The sequence below is a fragment of the Sminthopsis crassicaudata genome, chromosome 4 (genome assembly GCF_048593235.1).
Source record: "Sminthopsis crassicaudata isolate SCR6 chromosome 4, ASM4859323v1, whole genome shotgun sequence".
Classification (NCBI taxonomy): domain Eukaryota; kingdom Metazoa; phylum Chordata; class Mammalia; order Dasyuromorphia; family Dasyuridae; genus Sminthopsis; species Sminthopsis crassicaudata.
This window is the reverse complement of record NC_133620.1, coordinates 206089119-206115260: the sequence shown is the minus strand read 5'-3', so window position 1 is coordinate 206115260 and position 26142 is coordinate 206089119. Positions and strand designations below refer to the sequence as shown.

Sequence of the window (26142 nt, the reverse complement as noted above, 5' to 3'; positions counted from 1 at the left end):
CAGTTTTTTTTGATAATTTCTTAAAAGGTGGCTTTCAGGTAGTCCACTAATTCTTATATTATCTCTCCTGGGTTTTTTTTGTTTGTTTGTTTTGTTTTTTGGTGTGGTGTTGTTCCGTTTTTTTTTTTTTCTATTTCACATTTTCTTTTATTTTTTTCTTTCTTGATTTTGTTTTATCATATGTCTCATAAAGTAATTAGCTTCCACTTATTCAAAATTCTAATTTTCAAGGAATTGTTCTCTTCAGTAAGCTTTTTATTTCCTTTTCCATCTGGCCAGTTATATTTTTTAGGGAGTTAATTTTCCTCCATAGTTTTTGGTATATCTTTTTCCATGCTACTGTCTTTCCTTTCATAATTCTCTTGTGATACTCTCAATTCTTTTCCCAATTTTTCTTCTACTTTTAAAATTCCCTTTTTTGAAAATCTTTAAAGCTCTTCCAGGAAATCCTTCTGTATTTCTGAAACTTCACATACAGCCATTTTGACACTAGTGTCAAGGTTTTAATGCTGGTTCTTGCTAGGCTTCAGGACTGAGCTGCTTGTTTTCACTGGAAAGGAAGATTCCCTTCTGGATTGTATTAGAGTTGTGGCCTCCCTCTTTGGCCTACTCTGAGCAAAGGGGTAAGCTGCTGGCTTGCTCCAGGGGTATGGCCCTGCTGCTGGGTTGCTATGGTAGCTCTGCTACCAGGCCCAGGGGCATGGCTTTACTACAGGTTAGCAATGAGATGAAAGTCTTGCCAGTGAATTGTGTTCGAGGTGGGGCCTTGCTGTGTTGAAGAGATTACTCACTGGCCTTGGGGGATGCTAGTTTGCTGGAAGACAGTATCAACCAGTATCAGAACCTTGGTGCAGGCCCCCAGCTAGCAGCTCCAGCCGCCCTTTGATCTCAATCCCTTTCCACATTAATATAACAGACCTTTCTTAAGGATCTGATAAACTGGTTCCCTGTTCCTCAACCAATTCTTGAGGTAGTTCTCTAGTTGTTTGCAGGGGAATTTTGGAAGGCTTCTGAAGGTTCTTTCCTTTCTCTACCATCTTAGAATCTGAAATCCCCTTAGTATCTTAAGAATTTAGTTTCTGAAAGGTATTCATTCTACATAAACTTATTGGGTTTCAGACAATGAGATACGATAATTCCTCCAAAACTTTTAAAAATTCTGTTCTCAAATTATATTTAACCTATGAAAAGTTATACTGAAATAACACTCAATTCCACAATTGTACATAGCTCATGTATTATCAAGTAATCATCAAAAGCTTTGATGAGGAAGAGGAGGGATGTTCTTGTAGAGACACACACTTGAGGAAAAATGTTTTTAAAATGACAAATTTTTACAAATTTTTTTTTTTAACAAATGATCTTTGCAAGATACCTTCTCGTTGACATTTTACTTGGAGCTCTATATCTAACATCTTCAGAAATACAGCTACAGTGGAACTAAACTTTTACTCTCAATAAAATTGTATGATCTTTTAAAGTCTGACTTTTATTTTGCTTTAGATAAGTTTATTAATCAATAGGCAAAAAGGCAAAAGGGACAAAGAATAAATATATAGACTGATTGATGTCAGTAATTCTACAAATTTACCCTTATTGAAAAGTATGCTAAGAAATAAATCCATTTAAAAATATTGCTATACTTGCCTGTGTTTAATTTTTGTCACCTAAATACATAAGTATAATTAAATGTATACAACAAAATCACAAAAAAATTAAGATATATAACAATTAAACAGAGTTTCTAGTCTTTTACTAACAGGGGGGAAAAAACTAACCCATGTACCAGAAAAAATCTATTGAATGATTATAACCAGGGGGGAAAAAAAACTTTATAGAAAATCATTCCCCAGGTAGGCAACAAATGATTCACAGCATAAAACATCAAGATTATTTTGTTCCAAAATTTTAAAACTTGTTGCCGCAAGAAATTAGAGGTAAATTAATTATTTACTAAAGTCTTAAAAAAGGAAATTTTAATTTGTTTCTTAATTTTAATAAAAATAAGTTACTCATAAGATATGACATGACCTTTGAGTCGGTATATAACTTAGTTTTCCTTCATGGTAATGAAGTTTATATTTAAAAACAAAAAAGCAAAATAAAAACAAAAACAAAACCCTAAGTAGAGTCAAAGCACCCATCACTTTCTTTTTTTACATGTTATATAGGAGGAAGGAATTTACTAATAGGAATGATAAAGCTGTACTTGTACTTGGTAATATAAAATGAAACTTATAAATGAGGTATTTCATTAATCTGAGATGGATTAAAATCATAGGGTGAATCATCAACTTTTAATTTCCCAATAGCCAGAAAAATCCTGAAGTCTTCCAGAATATGAAAAATCAACATGAAAAGATTGCCTCCATGTATCATACACATGCCTTCACTGACTGCAACTACCTCCTCCTGCTCTTTTTAATATTTTTAAAGGCAAAAAGGAAAAAAAAAAATCTATTGTTACAGGCCAGAACTCTGAATTTGAAACAAAGGATTCTTACTAAGTGGAATTGATGAGACAATGGTTATCTAGTTAAAGGTTTTGGAATTTAACACCTGACTATTCTTGTGGTGATTACTGAACTGAAACCAAAGCTGCTTCCAGAGACTTCCAAGGAAACAGAACCAGAGAACATTACATTTTGGTGCCCAACGTGGGGCCAAGAACCTACATATGTGAAATTGGGTGAAAAGGATGAAGAATCAGATAAGAATGGAGTTGAGTACAATTCTGATGAAATTAAGGAGTATGGTGCTTCATAGCAGGAGCCATTAGAGCCTTTCCCAACCCCTGACCTATCTCCCTCAATTAACCCTTCATGGGAGGAGGAAGAAGGGAAGGGGCAATGACAGTGAAAGGGAATAAGCACTGCCTATGACAAGATTACAAAAGGCACTAGTTAAAGCAAAAAATAAAAGGACAGGATATATATGATTTAATAAATGCATATCCTGTGTTTGAAGAACTTGATTCTTTAGGTCAAGCTAGGAGAAGATACACTCCTTTTGATTTGGTAAAAATTAAGGATTTGAAAAGGGGTTGCATTCTTTATGGGGCTTCATCATCTTATGTTAAGATGATATTAGTGAATTTGGCTTATGAAATTTTAACCCTTAGTAATTGGAAATCCATAGCAAAGACATATTTAGAATCTGGACAAAACTTGTTGTGGCTTTTGGAGTATCATGAATTATGTAGGATTCAAGTCCAAGGCAATAAGCAAACTGGAGTTAATGTACAAATCATCTTTGACCAACTAGCAGGTGAAAGTCAGTATACAGATGCTTTAGCACAGATTAATTACCCTATGATAACATATGAGCAAATTGCTACTCCTGCTCCCAGGGAAAGATTGAGGGGAAGTGTTAGGATTACTAAGTGAGAACTGAGGTTGTCTGGACAGTGACAAGGTGAGAATTCAGGTTGACTTGATAGAGGGGGCAAGCTCATTGGCTGGGGTGGATGTCCCCTGCCCCGGCGCCTCGGGCATCCACCCCGGCCCCGGCGCCTCGGGCATCCACCCCGGCCCCGGCGCCTCGATAGAGCAAGGTCCCAATGAACCCTTTACTGATTTTGAGGGACGTTTGCAAACAGCTGTCACAAGAACCATTGGAGAAAATGCAGCTACAAGAATTATGATAAGACAACTGACTAAGGAAAATGCTAATGAGGTTTGTAAAAGAATTATGTGGGGAATACACAAAGATGCTCCTTTAGAGGAGACTGTGCCACAGTGGGCACAAATGCTTATTATACCCAGGCTATGATGAACACGGGAAGACAAGGTCCCTCTTGGCAAGGGACTTCCAGAGAACTCGTCAATGTTTTCAGTGTGGAAAAATAGGGCATCTGAAAGTCCAATGTAGGTATAGAGGCGAAGTGAGAAGACCTAAAACCCCATGTCCAAAACTCAACCAAGGCTTCCACTGGGCCTCAGAATGTAGAGTGACCCAGGGAAATGAGAGGCAGGGCCCAGCTCCAAGACATCAAACAAAAAACAGGTGGTGCATGATGGCAGCCGAGGTTACACTCAGAGAGAATTTAGAAGTTCAGGACTCTGATATGATCAATCAACAGAGAAGCAATCAGATAGAAAAAAAGGGATTACATGAAAAGCAATCAGATGGGGGAAAAGGATTGCAACTGGGGAGAATATAGGCTTTTTAACCCGACAGAAGGGCTGTGTCCAGTGCAAGCACCTCCAATGTAATTGCCAGATAATGAGAAGAGATCTAGAAAGTGGTAAAATAGAAGGGACTAGATATGTTAACTGCTTGGGGGAGAAGGTTTAACTTGTATCTTTACAAATGGAGAAGAAATCAGATGGGTGCCAATGAGCACCTGGAGAGATAGAAAAAGAGAAAAAAACCTCAAAACAAAGGAGAAGGCCTAAAAAACATCTGACACTGAAAGAACATTGCTGATCATGAGACTATTACAGAACTTCAGAACAATCAGGAATCATTGGATTCCCTACACACATGAAATAATGGACAATAGATTCCTTTTGGACTATTTCTAGGACTTATGGGCCTGTATAATTCTTCATGTTGATTCAGTTATTGGTTACATCACTACTAGCCTGTGTTACTGTGGGCTTATGTATAATACCTCCCATGTTGATAGTATGTATATCTGTTTCAAGTGAGACCCTTAAGAAAATTAGGTTTGATTCCCCATTTTCCTTTGGTTTTCATTTCCCTTCCTGAGACGTCAGGGAGTGCATCCCTTTTTTGGTGTTTTCACCCCTTTTTTGAGGAGTCAGGGAAGGTGTAACCACCTTATATTCTAAAACAAAAATAAAGTGGAAGATGTTATGGGCCAGAATTCTGAACTTGAAACAAAGGATTCTTACAAGGTACTAAGTAAGTAGAATAGATGAGACAACGGTTATCTAGTTAAAGAATTGGAATTTAGCACCTGGCTATTATTATGGTGATTACTGAACTGAAAGGAAAGCTGCTTCCAGAGACCTCCAAGGAAACTGAACCAGAGAACATTACACAATCTATTAAGCACACAAACATAAAGCCATAATAGAATAGTATACTACCACTTACAATATAATATAATCAGGATAAAGTATCACAATTTCTGAAAAGGAAAATTTTATCTTTTTAACTTTCAATTTTATTTAATAACAAATGGTCAATTTTTAGGGCATTAAAAGTGAACATGCAGGTGCTCAGAAATCAAAATAAATGACCAACAGTATTCAGTAGAATTATTTAATAATTTGGACAAATGACAAATATTTAAATACCCAAATTCCCTGAAAAAAATTAAGCTACCAAATACCAAATCACATACAATATATAAGGAAGAATTCCAGAAATATATGACTTGATCACATTAAGCATATCACATGGACTAGACTTTTATGTTGGAAGGTATCATTTATATTGTCTAAAAAATTAGGCATTGTTCAAAATTCCAATGATAATACCTTTATTCTTTATTCACTGCTATACTTTTACTGTCCAGTTATTATGTAAAAGCAGAAGCAAACAAGAAAACTCCACAAATTTATTAAAATCCAATATTGGGACAAAGCAATAAATCTGGATGATCACTGCCATTTTTAGCAATTTTAAAAAAGTATTTATGCTTTGCATCCAACAATTTGAGCCCTGAAATAATCCTTAGAATTTGTCAATTAAGACACTATAAAGAATAAGTGTTCAAAGAAGTGAGGGCTTCTATTCACTTATTTAAATTTGTATTTCATTTACTTCCAAAATGAGTTGAAGCAACTTATACATTAGTAACAGTGTAAAAAGTAGAACATTTAAACTAGAAACAGTGAGAGCACATTTAAATAGACAAGAAAGTAAAGACGTCTTCAGAAATCTAAATTGGACAAATTACTTCAAGTGAAGAATAAATTTGGCTTAAAGCTTTATTGCTGCTAAGACAAAAAGAAACATAAATTTGTCTTTTTATTTTTTTTAAATAGGAAGCATACTAATTTATCTACAAGAAAAACAAACACTGAATTACTCGTATAAAGTTATATCATGTAGAATTTTGAAACTGATATTTTTAACCATGGCTTTTTTAGAAATATGCAAACATTTTGCTTATAAAAGAGCATAACATTAAATTATATTTCAATTACAGCCTTTTAGAAAAAAGGAAGATAGTTCAAGCATTCAAGTAAATGAATCTATATAAAAAAATAATAATAATACTTCAGTAGAGTCTGCATCAAAAGATAACAATAAAATCACAATTCTCCAAAATGAGTGCTCTGTGACTACTAGGCTAATTAATGGAAACAGTAGTTAACAGAAACAGGGCCAAAAACATATATAATTTAAATGATATTTGGACTCTAATAAATTTCTATGTAAATATTTTTCTCTTAATAATGGCTGAGGATTGGAAATTAAAAAAAAAAAAGAAAGAAAGAAAGAAAGAAATAGATCTGGTTCTCAGATACTAAGAAACTGATCAAGACCTGATGAGATTAAATAAAAGACAAAAAAATAGTAAACTTTAAGTAGTTTTGGTATGTCAATATGGGGTCATATTACCTTTTTAAAAAACTGAGAATATTTGAGAAGATTTTGAAAGGCTGGAGAACAATTCTAATGCTCTTTAAATTTCTGCAATTAAAACACTCTTCAATAAACATTACAGCATTTTGTGAATAGCAGAGTTCCAGTGTAATAAAAATCTATTAAATAAGAATACCCATGCAGATAGTACTACTTAACTATATATGAACTTACTATGTAAGAAATTAAGCTACAATTGTTAGAATCAAAGTTTAAGAAATTCCAGATAATACAGCTCCTAAAACAACTAGATTACAAACTCTTAGCTACAGTATCAATCTTATTGCATTTGATGCTCACAACAACACTGAAAGGCAAATGTTACTATTATCCCCATTAACAGTTGAAGAAACTGAGACAAAACAAAGGTTTACGTGACTTTTCCAAGGCACACAGAAGTGTCTGAGAATAGATTTGAACTCATTTGTTTCTAATTTTACAACCTTCACTTTATTTACTGTGGCACTTAGCTACCTATATTCATTATCCACGAATATACATTAATTTGAGGAAATTTGTGTTCAAAATTGATATCTAAATACATCAACGTTATGACCTAAAGTATGAAACCTAACTTCTATGAGTCTTAGTTTTATCAGTTACAAAAAGAGAAGGAGATTGGGAGATCTAATTTATTTAATTTCATCTATAGTTGAACATTTACCCTTTATAATTTTAATAGTGGTAATTTGGTATCAGTCATTTCAAAAAATTAAATTAGGTAATGATTTATCTATTTTACTGGGTTCCCCCCCCCATAAAACTACCTACTTGTTTTTATTTATTTGTTTTTTGTTATCAATTTTACTATTTTCTTCTTTGACATTCAGGATTTTTTAAGACTTGATATTTTAAAACAATATTAAATGTCTAAAACTATAGCCTTCTCTCAAGAACATTTTTATTAAGAAGTATGATTAACATTAAGAAAAACTGAAATAAGCCAAATCTCCTTTTTTTGCATTCATCCCTTTCTCATGACACCCACTAATCAAAAAAGCTTCCACAAATCTCATATCAAACTCAATTTGGCCAGAGTCCTTCTTCTCTATTCCCCTACCTAATCTGTACATCATTTGAAAGATGAATCAATTCATGGAACTTTGGACCTATCCTCCTATTCACCATTGTTGTAACATACTAATCACACTGGAAAAGAGATTCAATACAATTTATACCTAAATGCAAATAAATGAGGATTAAATGTTATCTCAAGGTTACATGCATTTTTATAAAGGATAGCAAATTTTTAATAATGACATTTCAGGGCCAATAGTAAACTTCTAGGAAGAGGAAGATCTTAGCATAACTGAAATAAAACTATGCATTCAGAGATCTGCTTTACCCACATATAAGCTAATCCTGAGCAGAAAGTTCATTCAAAATGTGAAGGGAAGTACCATAAGTACTATTAGAAAGTATATATAATTATCTAAAAATAGATACTCTGAAATCAAGGATATTTATTTAAATGAGGAAAAAAATTAACCTAATAAATAAATATAATGACTATCATAATGAAGACCAAAAACCTATATAATCCAACATTTCCCAAATCACAAATCTTCATTGTTCCTGCCACAGGCAATCCCTGACTCCTGAGAAAGAAGATGATTAAACAAAATTGGTACAATTTTAAATAGCAGCACTGGATAGGATCTCATTTCATATATTAAGATCTGGAGCAGTTAGTTTGGCTCAGTAGCCAGCTCTAAATTCAGGAGGATCTGAGTTCAAATGTGACCTCAAACATTTCCCATTTACTGCTGTGACCCTGGGCAAGTCACTTAACCTCAATTGCCTTGCTCCAAAAAAACAAAAACAAAATATTAAGCTCCCTTGGCTTGGGTATTGATAAAATGCAAAAGAACCTTCCCTAGGTATTGACCTAACTAATACAAACATCCATGAATACTTAGATATACCAGAATGATAATAAATGAGATGGAGACCTGAGAATATTAGTGCCACACCAAAAAAAAAAAAAAAAAAAAAAAAAAAAAAAAAAATCACATTCCAAAGTTTGCTACATTCTCTCTCACTCAAAATAAATAAATAAATAAATAAGTTTTTATCTCTGGCTTGACCTCTACTGACACTTCATATTTCAGTAATCATTCTACTGCCTTTGTACTGCCTGGCAACCAATGAAAATCAACTATTCTCTACATCACAGAGACACTGAAAAATGAATAGTAATGTCTTCAAATATTTCTCTCTCAGTATTCAAATCTTCTTATATTCCAAACCTCTAGGTACATCTCAAACAAATCAGATACAGTAAGGAGGTGTGTAACATTTCTATCATTCAATTGGTTGCTTTCAACAGTTTCCTTCTTTATAAAATTTTTGTGCATTAAGTTAAACAAGTAACAAAATGTAAGTGGAAAACACATTATATGACATATCAAAGAAGAGTATTTACTTAGGCTGGGCTTTGTTACATATTACTTAGCTGCCAACAACAAAATGGAAATGAGAACCTGTCCTACCTGTCTCAAAATAGTTTTCTGAAGATGCGATAATGAATGCTAAAGTGCTTTGAAAAAAATGAAATACTATCCATAATATTCATAAATTGCAAAAAGTGGCCCATAATCAATCATTTTCCTTAAAATTTCCTTAAAAAATCATTTATTTTTTAATTAAAATTGTTTATGTATTTTACCACAATTTAAAGAACAGTTACATATCTGAAAAAGGTACTACAAAGATAATATATTGAGAATTTGTTAGATAAAATAGATTTAATTTTATAATCTTTTATAAATCACTCTTTCCAAAACAATTAAGAAACACATTTTATGCCTTGACCAAAATCCAAATTTAAAATCTTTTATTACATTTTGAATTGTAAGGTATTTATATTTGAATTTTCAGATTTTTTTAAAAAGCAATTTTTTAATAATATAAACAGTCATTTAATGAAATAATAGAAAATTACAGTTACATAGAGCTTTGTCTATCCCAACACAGTAAGTTTTCTTAGCATAGAATATTGACTAAGAGAAAAGATAGATTTCCAATAACTGATATATTGCAGAATACTGAAAAAGTTATTTCAGAATTAAGTAGTAGAAAAACAAGTCTTTACATATATATTCAGCTACAGTGCATTAGATATATTCAAAAGCAATAGTCAGAAAATGAGCTTAATTTCACTTGAGCTCAAATTATCTAAAAATTATTATTTACAATGTGCTGAACTGCACTGGTAGAGGGAGTTTCTATAGTATGAGACTACTAAACCAAAGAATCACAGATAGTGACCAAAACAAAATATAGAAAATGTACTAGGATATAAATGTTAAAAGCTGAAGAAACCAAGAAGAAAAATTATTTAACACATGGCAAAGATATGCCCGAAAAAACAAAAAAACAAAAAACAAAAAACGACCTAAGAATAAAGGATGTTTACTGTAATCTTATCATCTTGAAAACCTGCTCTACCTACTTCACAGATTTCTAGTGAAAACAAAACGGTACAACAGATGCTAAAAGTGTTATATAAATGTCAGATTGCTATTATTGATTATCTGCCCTCAAAAAATTGTGTAAATGAAATACAATCACTAAGCACAAGCTAATGGACAAAATTAGCATTCTATATATGTTACAAAATAGAACTTAAAATAATATTTTTGAAATAAAATAATCTGACCAAAATGATAACTTTTAAAAATTATTTTAAGTAATACAAAACAGAGGGACTAATAATTATGTATATTTTTTTCTGCAACAATTATTTCTTCTCAAGTGGTGTTTTAAAAAAATCTACACAAAACTAGTGGATTAAAAAAATGTGCTTTCATCATTCATAAGTACTCAGTTAACAAAAAATACCTCATATATATCATTTTGGAACACAAGAATACATACCTTAAGCAGGAATTTAAAATTAATTTTTTTTCATTTATAAGTTTCTAGGATAATTTTTATACAAGTAAATATACCTGATGTCCAGCCGTTATTTGTTTCAAAACATTTTCATAACATACTTCATCCATGTTATTCAACTGTTGCACCTGGAAAGTTTAAAAAAAAAAAAAAAAAAAAAGAACAAGAAAGAAAGAGAATGTTTAACTGACTGCATTTAAGTTTTCCAGTCTACCTATCAAGCACTACCAAAAAGAAAACACAGTGCACATTTTTCTCAGGCAACCCTACCTAACAGAGATCTGACACAACTGTCAGAAAACATGAACAAACAAAAATACCTTAAACTGTATTTATCTTGGCAGTAGATCCAAGTTTTTTTGGAGACATTATCCTCTAAAATATCCCAGTAAATAGATGTGTGTATGCGTGTGTGTGGATATATTTGTATGTATTTGCTTGTATGTATGTATTGGGGGGAGTGTTTATTTTGCAAAGGCCTGTGACTATATCATTGTTGGGAACTTTCTCTACCAATACAGAAGAGCAATTGTAAATAACTTAGAGATTTTTCTAGGACATTAAGTCACATGGCCCATGGTTACACAACAAAATGAATGTGAAAAGTAAGACTTAAGTTCTTTTGGAATCTGCAGCCAACTCTCCATCCATTAAGCCAAATTCCCTTTCAATTATTTAGGGGAAAGAATGTCTTTATGTTTTATTACTTTTAATTTTTTATTTGTTCTCATAAAAATCAACTACAACATAATGTTAAATAGTGAGTCTATCCTATCCCTTATTTTCCATTTAGCAAGACTAGATGTCACTCCCCCTCCCTTCTTTGTTGTATAAACTCCTCTTTGAGCACTTTATTTATATGAGATGTTTCTAATTCTTGCTTTCTCTTCTCCCTCCACTCATGTTTTCCCAAATAAAATGTGATCTAATGCATTTTCTAGATTATTGTGGAGAACAGACAGTAGAAAAATGAGCTCAAATGCCTTGTCTTCATTATCTTGACTCTATCTTCTTCCAAATATATGTCATGGGCCAGAACTCTGTACTTGAAACAAGGATTCTTACAAGGTGCTAATATATAATGGTTATCTAGTTTAGCATGGTGATTAATAGATCTCTAACTCAGTACATTTACTTAGCATTTAATATAGTTCTACAAGATTGATGCCTATTCTACAAGATTCACAGCTATGATAATGTAATTATAATAGAGCATATAAGCTGGGACAAATTCAGCCAGCCAGATTCATTTCATCTCCCACCTTTGTTGTGGCTGGAGGCTGGAGCACAAGCTCTCAGACTGAGATAGACTTCAAGACAAAGACTATTGTAGTAGTCTTCCTGCATCCCCCACAGAAAACAAGACACATTCTGGAGGACCTCAAGAAAGCTAGCCTGGACTCCAGGCAAGGAAACTAGACTTTGAAAGAGATAATAAAGAAATTGCACTTTATCCCTGGCTATTCTTGTGGCAATTACTCTGCTGAAATGAAGGCTGCTCTAAGACCTCCAGAAAATCAACCAGAACACTACAAATATATTTTAGTGGTATTAGTAACTAATCATAAATTCCTTAAGCCACAGATTTCACTAGCTTATATGTATGTACTTCTTAATTATGTCAAATTTATAAATACCTATTTATATCAAATTTATGAATGGTACAATATGTGGATTCTGAGGAAATAACACAAATAATTTAAAAAGAATTTGCAAAAGTGAATAGCAAGAGATTGGCATAAATTAGAATATCTATTAGTGGAATTGCTCTTAAGAGTTACATAAAGGCAAACTAATACCTTTTGGAGATGCTTCAGAAAATACCAAAGGTTCAAAAAAATGAGATTAAGAGTTTCACATAATGAAATTTTAGGGATTTGTCTTTGCTATTGATGTAACCTGTCACCAAATATTCCTTGAAAAATTAAATTGTTCACAGGGAACATTTACCTTATTTGTTGTCTTAATTCCCAAAAATGTTTGTCCAAGAGGTACTGGCCTAAAACGGCCATCAAAGTAGAAAAGTCCAATATAAGGATTGACATGCAAAAAAGTAGCAACATCAAGGTAGTTGGGTAATGTAGCAGAAAGTCCCAAAATCCTTATCATACTCTGTGTAGATTCAACCTAGATGAATGAAAAACACACATGATAAATGTGAAGCCTTACACTTGGGTGCCAAAAATCAATTTCACAAGTACAAAGATGGGGGGAAAAAAGGGTTGGACGGTAGTTCATCTCATGATATGGGAAGGTTATATGGAAGGTAATATAATTATACGATAACAGTGCAATATGGCAAACTAAGAAAGCTAATGTGATTTTTATGCTATATATATATATATATATAAAAAATATTAATGTCTAGGACTACAAAAATTATCATACAATACAGTCTATCCTGAAGAGACCCCACTGGTAAATAATATGTGTTGTTTTGAGCACCCCACTTGAGAGAGGATATTGAAAAGCAGAACAATATCTAAAAAATGGCAACCAGGATGATAGACAGTCAAAAGAATATGCCATATAAGGATTAGTTGAAAGAATGAAGAATGTATAGCCTGGAAAGAGTAGAGAGGTAAAACCTGATAGTTTCCTTCAAGTATGTGAAATAGAGATTAAGATTCTTCTGGATCCCAAATGGTAGAATTATCATCAGCAGAACAAGTTGCAAATTGTCAGATTTAGGAATAACTTAGGAAAATCTTCCTAACACTTAGACAGAATGCACTCTATATGGAATGAAATGGAAAGAGTTTGTAGGTTTTCCCTCACTAAAGACCTTTAAACAAAGGATATTTAACCAATTTATTTCAATTCAACAAATAAATTTTAAGGTCCAAAAAGCTAAATGCTGAGGATGCAAAGAAAAGAAAAGAAAAGAGCCTTATCCTTAAGGTCTGACATAAGAAGAAACATACACATAGCTAAGTAAATACAAAAGATACAAAATTTAGTATTTATTTTCTAAAATCAAAAATAGTTACAAATCAATATTTAGAGAAATAAAAACTAAAGTAACTTTAAAATCCCACCTCATTCCCATCAGATTGGCAAAGCTGACAGTAAAAGGAAAATAAATACTGTAGGGGCTAGGCAAAGACAAGCATATTAATGTACTGCTAGGTGGAGCTATGAACTGGTGCAGCCATTCTGAAAAGCAATTTGAAAGTATGATCAAAAAGTTATTAAACTTTCCATATCTATTCGCCTTACTATTATATCTATAACTAAAGATATCAGAAGAAAAGAGAAAAGACTCACATATGCAAAAATATATATAGCAGCTCTTTTTCTGGTAGCACAAACTTGGAAAGTAAAGGAAAACTATTCAACAAAGTAACAAATTTTAAGTACATGAAACAAATACTATTGTGCTACAAGAAATTGTTAAGTCATTTTCAGGGAAACTTAGAATTATATGGATAATATGATATAGGGTAAAGTGAGTAGAAACTGAAGAACAATTTATAAAATGATAGTTTAAAAGATAAACAAGGGAAGACAAGGGGGAAAGGGAAGGGAATTAGCATTTATATAGTACTTTCTGTGCACAAGACATTTTGCTAAGCACTTTTTACAATTAAGCACTCATTTGATCCTTACAACAACCCTATAAGGTAAATGTTCCAGAGTAGGTATAATAACCTACGTAATGACACAAAGAAAGAAATTTTTGTAGGGAGAACAGCAAATAAATAATTCTAGCTAAGATTAGGTATAGAATAATATTTCACTTAATATAACAAGGTAAGCTCCAAATAGATACATGACATGTGTATGTACACAAACATATTTATAAACATAGGTGGATTATAAAAAACGGAGTAATTGGGCAATGGATTAATTTTGTTTTGAGTATCTGAAAAGACTAAAAATGAAAAGACTATTATATTTTGGGGCTTAAAAATGAAGTGAGAAAAACCAAGAAAACAAGTAACTAAAATTTCAAACTCTGAAAATTTTAAGAATTGTGAAAAATTAAATGACTAACAACAACTGACTGTCTAATAATGAAGCACTATCATGTAACACATTAAATATCCTGAAAAAGAATTAATAGAATCAAGGCACAAAAAGAAAAATACATTTTTGAATATAATACTGTACAGATATGTTTTGCTATATTACATTTATTTATTATAAAACAAGTAGCATGAAATGGTGATCCATAGTTTTCCCTATCTGAATTATTTCCTCCCTCCAATCTATTCTCCACACATCATACAAAATGATTTTTCCTAAAACTAGGCTTGACTGTGCTAGGCCTTACTTGATAAATTCAATTTAAAGTCATATGTTATTTAAAGGTCCTCTCAGTATAGCTCCTTCATATTTTTCTAGTTTTATACTTTTCTCCTCACTCTATGTACTCTACAATGCAGTTATTCTAGCTAATTAGTCTCACACCTGATATGCATCTTCCATTAGTCTTCCTTTGCATTGGCTGTCCTTATTTCCAATGATCTTCCCATCACTTCTACCTCATAAAATGCCTGGTGCTTTCCCCTTTCAAATTATCTTTTACTCATTCTATGTGTATCCTGTATGCTTCCATTTAATGATATTTTGTTTGCTCTATTGGTACATAACCTCCATTAGAATGGGGACTAGTTTTGCCTTGGGGAAAGGAGGGGAGGGACCCTACTGCTTAGTACAGTGGATAGCACTTAACATGTGTGTTTATTATTTGGTTACTACTTTTCTTTACACTGTCTGTTACTGTACTTGAATACCTAGGCTTGAATTAATTTTTTATTTATTTTAGTAGAAAGGTATTTTTAAGGCACATTCTCTGTACACTATTATAATAAGCTCTCTGGGTATAAATAGACAAAATGAGACCAAAACCTGTTCTCAAGTTATTAACACTCTAATTGGCAGCTGTAACACATAGAGGAGAATTCAACTGTAGGGAGGCAACTAAAATAATCCATCTAATAGTCTTGGTGAATCTTCCACCCACAAAGCTATGTCATACTTATTTATTTGTGGACTATATTTAATTACTTATAAAAGTAATAATGAACATTATTTTTTTTAATGTATTGGGCACATAAGCAAATGTGAAGAGAGTCTTTCCATTTTTCTACTCCTACAGTTTTGGGCTCAAGGAACTCTAATCTCAAATATGGCTCCATATCTTTCTGCCTCCAGAGTTTATATTTCTCCCTAGAAGAAATGACAGCAAATGCTTTGATATTTATCATTACACTTTAGCATCTACATGGAAGACAGACTGGAGTGGGAGAAACTAAAGGAGAAAAATTAAGATGACTTCAAGATTACAAACCTGAATGGAAAGATAGACGGGTTCTAAGTCCGTTGTCACAATATGTATAGCACAAATGAATGATAACTTATATTACTATCCCTATAAAATTATCTTATCAATAATCAAAGGATAAAGAGAACAAAATATGTTCTTTATAACCTTTATCTTAAAGAGAAAATCACTACTCAAAGATTTTAGGGAAGGTAAAACAGAAAGCTTTCCCTAAAGGTAAATGTCTTAACACATTATGGCACATTAACGTAATGTTGAATTTAAGAAATGATAAAACATGTAATTTCTGAGAAAATTGAATTTTATGAAGCAATAGAAAGTGAAATAAAATACACTAGCAAAACAATTTATGCTACAATAAAAAAATGAACGATTTTTAAAAAACAACCAATTCTGATCCATGCAATGATCAATCATGATTTCAGGTATGTAAAGATGAAGAATTCTATCAATCTCCTCAGTGAGAGGTAATGGACTAAATGTGGAAAATAAGATACATAATTTTCCATGGTTGATACAATATGAGCATTTTTTTCATTTGGCTATGTATATTTAAAAGAGTTTAGTTTTAGTTTTCCTTTTTTTCTCCACTGAATTGGGAGAAACTGGAAATATTTTAATAATTATTAAATGAAAAAATGAGCATAAAATAATAAACAGGATAGACTGTGAACATATTATTATAGCAATTGCCTAGAATCAAAGTCTCAGTACAATGACAAATTTCAGCACTTTTTCGTATTATGGTTTTTCCCATTTTCTTTTTCTTTTTCCAATGTGCAAATTTATTTGTTGTTCTAAGGGAAAATTTGTCATTTACTTATATAAATTTAACATTTATGTCTGTTTTTTGAATATATGTCACATACCTGATTAGGTACAGAGGGCAGCATTTTAAAAAGAACAGATCTGAACACTGTATACAAAATACTTAAAGACAATTTAAGAGACAAAGAACTGGAAAATCAAAATTTAAAAGCATAAGTTTGGCAGAACTTTAGGGAATACTGATACTGGAGTAAAAAGCAATTAACAAATTTCTTAGAAGGATGTTAAGGAAAAAACCTGAGTGCTTAAGAATGGACATATACACTAGGTCTACAAAAAGCAACGCTATTTTTATTCAAGAAATATATCTAACTTATAATGGTAAATCTGTGGCAGAAAGCCACAGATAATTTTTTAAAAGATTAAGCCTAGATTTGGAACTATACTCAAAAAGTTATCAAACTGTGCATACCCTTTGATCCAGCAGTGTTACTACTGGGCTTATATCCCAAGGAGATCTTAAAGAAGGGAAAGGCACCTGTATGTGCAAGAATGTTTGTGGCAGCCCTCTTTGTAGTGGCCAGAAACGAAACTGAGTAGATGCCCATCAACTGGAGAATTGCTGAATAAATTGTGATATATTAATGTTATGGAATATTATTTTTCTGTAAGAAATGACCAGCAGGATGACTTCAGAAAGGCCTGGAGAGACTTACATGAACTGATTGCTGAGTGCAATGAGCAGGACCAGGAGATCATTATATACTTCAACAATAATACAATATGATGATCAATTCTGATGGATGTGGCCATCTTCAACAATGAGATGCAAATCAGTTCCATTTGTTCAATAATGAATAGAACCAGCTACACCCAGCAAAAGAACTCTAGGAAATGAGTGTAAACCACTACATAGCATTTCCAATCCTTCTGTTTTTGTCTGCTTGCATTTTTTATTTACTTCACATGTTATTGTACATTATTTCAAAGTCCGATTCTTCTTGTGCAGCAAAATAACTATATGGATATGTATACATATATTGTATTTAGCATATACTTCACCATATTTAACATGTATTTGTCTACCTGCCATCTGAGGGAGGGGATGGGAAGGAGGGGAAAATTTGGAACAAAAGGTTTTGCAACAGTCAATGCTGAAAAATGACCCATGCATATATCTTGTAAATAAAAAGCTATAATAAAAAAAAAAATTAAAAAGATTAAGCCTAATAATTTTAAATAGAGTGGCCTCTTTGCCAATTTGTATTTATCATATGAACCTTACCATTATCAATCACATCACTATTCCACAAAAGATTTTTTCAGATATAGTTAATAAATTGTTTTGTTAGCTGAATATTAATGGCTAAATAACAGTAAATTACAGGAAAATGCAAAAATGAACATTGTAACAATGATAGAATTATAACCTTTTTTGCAAAAGCAGAAGAAATCTTTAAATATTTAAGCAGATCTTAATAACTATAAAATAGAAACAAATCTCCAACTTAGCTAAAAAATTTATTGTATTTATTGTATTGAAACCTATTAAAAATCAACCATTCCACATCCATTTTTAAAGAACTGACTGTGGTATGCACTGTCCTAATGACTAGAACAAAAGTGAAATACTTCTAATCCTCAGGAGATTTATATCCTAATGAATCACAGAATTTTGCTATTATGAGGTTTTGTTATTGTTGCAACTATGTAACATTAACTATCAAATATAAGTTGTTATTTTTAAATTTCTTCTAATGTTAAATCAGTAATATCCTGGAAGTGAATATAGAAGATTTTCTACTAAAAGCCAACAAACTAAAAGTAAATGAAAATAGGATAAAAAGAAAAAAGTCATAATATGTCTTTCACTAGGTCAGTATTTTTATCATAAACTTTTATTTTTGTATATTAGTTATTCAGGCATAAATTCTTAGATGAAATGCATAAGCACATAAAATAATGACAAAAAATATATGACAGATTGGTTTTCAGGGTCCAAACACAATGCAAAGTTGTGTATGGGATTTTAATTAATGGGGAAGACTCATTTGGTCCTTTTTAAATTGACATAAAAATACAACAATCTTAAAGTTTGAATTAACTTCGGTTTAAGTTAACTGACACTTTCCCTATGTGTGCTACTTAAAGCTCTCTGAAATATAGATAATGTCTAAAACAGATTTAAATTACAAGTATAGAAACTTTCAAAATCCTGTGGATTCCATACTATACTAGGAATGTCTATAGCCTGTCTGAAAATGACATTGTGCTGAACACAATACTATCATCTACTGGAGATAGTTATCCTAAATACTAATTCATTTTAATAAAAATAAAAAGACTTAGTAGTTTTATAAAAACAAATTGCACACTAAATTTTGTTTTGCCTAGAATTACATTATAAAATCGGATAGTTATCTAACTATCCCATTTCCCTGTTCTCTGTAGTTACACAACCTATAAAAAAGGTATCTTGCCTCCAATATAGTAAAATTCATATGTAACCAAGAAATATTTTAGACATATATTCAAAGGAAAATCAAAAGTATAAAAAACAATGAAAGGAAAAATTAATAGCACTTATTAAAACATGTAACTATATAATTAAAATTGCAAAATGAAAATAGCAAATTTGAAAATGCCTGATTATTACCTATTATGTCAAACTATAATACAGTGGGGAAAAAACAACAACACTATCTTTAATTTTTCTGCAACTTGAGTCCATTTCAAATTATATTAATATTTCTAATTTGATTTCCAAGGTAATAATATCTTTTGGTCTCTTTCACATTTTAGTAGCTATAAGCAATGACACTTTCCAGCTCTAATGTTTTAAAGACACTGGTGTTTACTTAGAATGTGCCTTTCTCATGCTTGTAAGACTGGCCAAATTTTGACTAAAATATATGTGATTGAGGTACTACAAATTTGGTTTTAGATCAATCAGCCAAATGAGAAGATTTTGAAATTTACTACACAAACCTGTTTAAATCACTTAATACCTCTAATATTCAAAGACCTCTTCAATCACTAAAGCTAAGACCTTATATCTCATAACTTGTTTTCCCTTTTTCTATGTCTCAGATTAAAGATTAAAATTATCCCTGCACGGTGATAGCAAGAGAAGATCATCACTGTTTAGCAATTGCTGATAAAGAAATAAGAATTAGAGGGTAATGGAAAAAGAGATTTTGTTCATTCTAATTCTTCACAGATATTTGTTTATTAAATTAAGTAAAATCTCTCCCAAACATTCCTTTTTTATTTAGATGTTGACAACAGAAATCCCTGTGCCATGATGTATAATCATTCCCCTTCTCCCATGTTTACCTCAACAAAATATAATTGTGGAGTGAAGAACTCCAGCCTCCCTGAAGGGCAGCTTTTAGATCAGCCTTTCCAAATGAAAAAACATTTATAATGCATCTTCTATGTGCAAAGCACTACAATTCAAAGACAAAAGTGAAATGAAACACTTAAAACCTAGTCCAGCACAGAATAAAAGTTTAATAAGTTAGAAAGATGACTGATATTGTGTAGTGTAGAAGACAACTCTAAGGTTATGAACCTTAATGACTGGAAGGATAATGTGGTGCATTCTATAGAAATGGGAGATGAGGGATAGAGTGAAAGGGGAAAAAAAAACTTTTTAAGCTTGCTGAGATTGAAATGCTGTGGCAGGACCAGACAAATTTTGACTGTTGTGATTTATTCCATAATGTCTAGTCTATGGCTATGATGCTTCCTATTATTCATATGAGACTATGTTAAGTAGAATTTTTGTAACTGGAAGCATGACACTTTGCAAGTGAATTGATATTGCTTGGTAGAAAACATACTGCAGAAAAAAATTTATATATACACCTGTTAATAGGGGAGAGAATACCTGCCTATCCATTCTATCTTTTCCAAGTATTAGAATCTTTAAATATTCCAAATTTTGTTCCTCTACAAAACATGTGCCTTGTCTCTTTTCCAAAATCTAGGCCAGGGGTTCTCAAACTACGGCCCGCGGGCCAGATGCAGCCTGCTGAGGACGTTTATGCGGCCCGCCAGGTTATGGCAAATGGGCTGAGGGGCAGAAACAGAGTGTGAGTTTTTGTTTTTACTATAGTCCAGCCCTCCAACAGTCTGAGGGACAGTGAACTGGCCCCCTATTTAAAAAGTTTGAGGACCACTTATCTAGGCTATCATTTACCCAAAGAATTTCAGAAGAAAGCAGTAAAACATTCTGTACCAAAATTCCCTTCTGGGAGAAGACATTCATAAGCCATTCTGGCAATGACGAAGTAATTTAAAGATAAAGAGAGCTCTTTTAGGATACTTAAACCCATCCTAATTATTATTATTAATATCATGAAATTTTAATTGTTTCCTATTATTCTTTCCTTATACCCCTGAATTGGCAGTGTTAAGGGCTCCCTGAACTTGTTTCCTTGAGTTGTTCTATTTTATAGAAATGAAGGTTTCTCTTTCTTAACAGTGATTTTTTGCAACTGAATTCTACTAAACTCACTTCCCTTGGAATAGTCAGCTACAAGCTTGGCTTTAGCCAGTCTAGCCCGAACTGATAAACTGTGCAGTTAAGACTTACAGATAAACAGAACATTCTCTTTCTATAGCCAAAAGTTGCCAAGTCCTCCACTTCACTCTATCTTTTTTCTTCCCTTGTCATTCCTATTTGAGAGGACATTGTCCTCTACTACTCCTAAGAGACCTTCCCTTTTGCTGTACCCCATAAATATCCAAGGTTCTGTTATCATAAGTTCCTTAGTATATAACTAATTCTCACATGCACGTGTCTCTCTCTTATAAAAAGCAAGTTATTACTCATGTCTTATGGAGTTGTGACTTTTGATTAACAACCGGTAAAATGTTCCTTTGTTTCTGAATATTATGACTTCATAAGTAAGAGTTGAGCTAATCTATTTTCCATTGCTATGTCTTTGCCCAAAATGTTCTCCAAGTCTGGAAAACCCTTCCTTTTTTTTAACCTTGATCCCTAGATAAATTAACAGGTACTTAATTACTACTTGCTGGTAAGAATCCCTAACTCCCCACCAGATTCAGGCCAAGTGCAACCTTCTACAAAGAGCATTCTAGATTATCCCAAATGTTATTATATATTCAATCTCTACCCACAATTAAACTTTGAATCAACTTGTACACAACTCTGGCTCCATCCCCATTCAAATATAGTGATCTTTGTATCTATCTAGTAGACACTTAATACTTGCTTGTTCAAATGAATTATATAAGACTTTTTCTTATGCACTAAAATTCAAGATATACAAAAACACTTAATTTTTTTTCCCTTTTGTGAACTTATCAGAATTCAACATTCTTTGGTATTATTATATTCTTTATAAATGCCCAATATTTCTACTATATTATACCTTTTAAGTGAGTTAACTTGAGAAACTAACAACTACTAATAACATATTTCTGCTGCTTAAGTTGCAAATAACTGACCTAAAAACAAACTTTTAAAACAAAGCCTATGGATGCCTGTAGAGAATTTTTACTTCAAAGATAGTCTGCAGAATACAACAGCTTGAGCATAACATTCATTTGAAAACATTTGAGAAAACCAAAAGCATAATCTCATGCTATTTAACAAGTCCCTTGTTTCACATGCAATTAAATCCATGTTACATAGGTTAATATATTAAGCCACTGAATTTCACTTTGTTTAAAAGAAAAGAATAAGAATAACAAATAAGTCAAAAGAGCAAAACTTGTTTTTCATATACCATAACAACATAAGAATACTTTGTAACATTAAGAAGATAAGGAACATTACTTTTTTCCAAAAAAAAATTTTTTTTTAATCCATAAAAATCTGTCTTGTTTCCCTTGTAGCTCTTTCTCCTCCATCTCCATTAAGAAAGCAAGAAAAACACCCATTCATTGGCAATAGAAGAAAAACAAAACCCTTTTACATATATATAGTTAAAATAAACTCCCAAAATATCCATGTTAAAAAAAATCTTGATCTGCACTGAGCGTATCACCTCTCATCACCTTACTAAGATGGGCAACATGTTTCATTATGAATCCTCTTATGTCGTGGTCCTTGCCCATTATGTTCAGCAGAGTTATTAAATCTTTCAAAGTAATTTGTCTTTACAATATTGTTGCTACTAAATAATTTTTTAACCATGTTCTGTTCAATTCATTCTGCTTCAGTTCATATAAAATTTCCTAGGTTTCTCTAAAACCATCCCCTCTACCATTTCTCATAATACAATAGTATTCCCATCAAAGTTATATAACATAATTTGTTCAGTCTTTTCCCAAATGATGGGAATCAATCCAGATTTCCAAATTTTTACCAATGCAAAGTAAGTTCCTATAATTACTTTTATATATATGATCTCCTGTCCACATTCTTTGATCACTTTTGTGTAGTGAATTATAAGGGTATGGCTGGGTCAAAGAGTATACACACTTTTAGCGCATAATTCTAAATTACTTTTCAGAATGAATGGATTGTTCCACCAGCAGCACATTAAAGTATGTGTTTCCTGAAAGATCCTCTAGCATTTATCATTTACTTTATTTTTTTGGCAACTTTACCAATCTACAAGATACAAGGAGGGATCCTGAGGTTGTTTTATTTTGCAGTTTCCTAGTTGGCAAACTGAAGCATTTTTTTCATATGTCTATCAAGAGCTTTTTATGGGGTTATTTATGGCTTGCACTTCTGAAACATTCATATTCATATTATTTGACTATTTCTAAAAAAGGAGACTGTCTTTTTTCTTATAAATTTGAACTAGGAGTCATTATTTTTTTTAAATGATATAACAAATTTCTATTTTGCCAAGTCAATATTTTATTTTGTTATATAATTTAAATTTTGCATTATTAGATGATGAAAAATATTAGAAAATGCATTATAATAAAAGGCTACATATTAGTGGTTTCTTCCTTTTATAAAATGCTACATATTAATATTTTCTTCCAATATACGAGATGCAGCCATTTGTAGCAAAAGAAACAGTTACCTACCAGTGTAACAGACAACAGATCCATTTAAATTAATCTAAATCATTCAATTGCCCAAATAATTTTCTGAAATAAAATAATTTTCGCTTACCTGTCGTAAGGTTCGTGCAACTAGACTTTCCAATACAGGTCCTCTATCTTCATGCAACAGATGAACTTCATCAAGAATTAGGAGCTTTACAAGCTGGGAAAGGGCTACATCTCCAACACTCTTCCTTGTTACTACATCCCATTTTTCAGGTGTAGTAACAAGCATCTATAAAGAAATGGGAAAAAATTCAATTAAGGAGAAGAACAATTCACATTAACTTGTAGCAAACACTTTCTTAGTATTTTCAGTGAATAGCGTTCTGTCACCCATAATTCAATAATAATGGCGACCTTTGCATGAAATCTAATAACCTATGAGAAATAAATTTAGTATATGTTAAAATGTCTTTATATTAAGCCTGGAGAGTTCTATTTATATTTAGGTCAAGCATGACAGTTTTCAATACATGACTAATAAATAAAAATTAATTATTTAAATACAGAGAAACTAATAATAGTAGTTCTTTTTAATCACCTTGTTGGTTTTATTTATGGTAATGATAATTTATATTTTGCTTTATTTGTTTATTTTTGCTAGGGTGATAGGGGATAAGTGACTTGCCCAGGGTCACACAGCTAGGAAGTGTTAAGTATCTGAGACCATATTTGAACTCAGATCCTCATGACTTTATAAAACACTAAAAGACTGAAAACTTTTAAATAGATATATAGATGGTTCTCCTTACCAATTAATATAGAATGGAGGTATTGAAACAGAAATACACTATTCATATCAATGATCATATTTCCTGATAAGCTTTTCTAGCTTCATGTCAACTTGAGTACACAGTTCAAGGGAAATTTCTGTAGTTCAGTGTGGTAAAAACTGGGTTGAACTTGAGGTCAGAAAGATTTGGACTCTAATTCCATTTCAAATACTTTACTAGCTGTTTAAATATGTGTCAGTTACTAAAGCCAAGTCTTAGTTTCCTCATTTTATAAATGAGGATAATGTCCATAAAATCTAATTCACAGGGATGTGATCAAATTAAATAACAAATGAAAAATTGTCTACTTCTCTCTATTTTTTTTTTGGGAGGGGTTAGTTATAGGTGTCATTTTAGGACCTTCACTAAATAACAATGGCAAAAATAGAAATTTTTGCTTTATCCTCTGACTTTAGTGGGAAACCCTCTATTGTTTTGTTTTATTAAAGATGATAGTTCTTAGTTTTTAATCAATATTAATTAGAAAAGCCAATTTATTCCTAAGATCTCTGGTGTTTTTATATTTTTTAACACTTCATTTTTAAAGACTGGGTCTCCCTATCTAACCTAGGCTAAAAGTATAGGCCCAATTACATTAGTGAATAGTAGGAGCTTTGCTCGGCTTTGTTCCTAACTTGGGCCAAGTTATCCTTCCTATCTTTTTCCACTTTTAACTCCTTTTCACCCAAGAAATTTTTATGGAAGCTTAGGTATATAGACATATGAAACAGATATAGAAATCAAACATAATAATAAACCATAATTTTGTAACACCCACATTCAGCTATGAAACCCCATATGAAGTTGCGACCCACAGTTTAAGAAGATGGGTCTTAGACTACTCGATGTCCCCCTCTCTCAGAGATTTACTATACAAATTCTGAATTTCTAGATAACTAACTGGGTAAGGCCACAAAGTCTCAGAAATCCTAAGTTCAAGAGACCTGCCAGCCTCATTCTCCTTAATAGCAGTGATATTAGGCACAGAATGTTCAAGTCAAAATAAAAAATCTTTAGGCATCACTCAAGTCTATATTAGTTAATGTACTGTTAGCCCTTCCATATCACAGAGGTTAGGAGAACAAAAAACCCCTATGATCTAGAAAATCCATTTCAAATTTTTGGCCCTACTTTCATACCAGAGGAGAAGTCTAAATTATTTTGGCATTAAAAGATAAAATATGTGGAAATTATGCAATACTATAAGTATGCATTTCTAAATTTCTAAACTCCTCTCAAATTCCCATTTAATTTCTTATGCCAACCAACAATACACTGAAATCATGATGGGGAAAGCCATGACATGGATGGGATAACTGTAGTTCACATTCATTTTAAATAAGTCAATCAAAAGAATTGTCATTTATAAATGTCAAGCATTTACATGATAAACTTATAGTGATATATAAGAATATAAAAACTATCTTCAATAATAGTGTTTTAAATTGCTTTACAACTGTAGTCTAATTTATATCCATAGGAAGTGAGGGACACAAATCAGATCAGAAAATACTAAAGAAATCTAATAAAGAGGAAAAAAAGTAATAGAACATGATTTTTTTTTTTAATCCAGCAATTATTTCAAATGAACTATCTCTCTGCAAAGGACTACTACTCAGCAAATCCAGCTGTGATTCTGAAATTTTTAGAGCTAAGTCAAAGATAATTGCTATTTTCAGAGTATTTCAAAATTATAGTTGGAGAAAGGATCTCACATCATATATCATTTATATTAACAATAAAGACTGCTTTTTATGTTTTAAAATTTGATACATTTTTGAGATACAAGGAAATACAATACAATTATAT

General features: G+C 31.8%; 1 protein-coding gene across 3 annotated transcripts in view; it reads right to left on the bottom strand.

The window, feature by feature from the left end:
- Nucleotides 1-26142, bottom strand: part of ASCC3 (activating signal cointegrator 1 complex subunit 3) — a 325569-nt gene that overhangs the window by 223823 nt on the left and 75604 nt on the right. For all 3 annotated transcript variants that reach the window (XM_074310218.1, XM_074310220.1, XM_074310219.1), the window contains exons 11-13: nt 23628-23792; nt 12412-12588; nt 10518-10589 (exon numbers count right to left, since the gene is read on the bottom strand). In XM_074310218.1, the coding sequence (XP_074166319.1) occupies nt 10518-10589; nt 12412-12588; nt 23628-23792 (414 nt within the window). The remainder of the gene's footprint in view (nt 1-10517; nt 10590-12411; nt 12589-23627; nt 23793-26142) is intronic.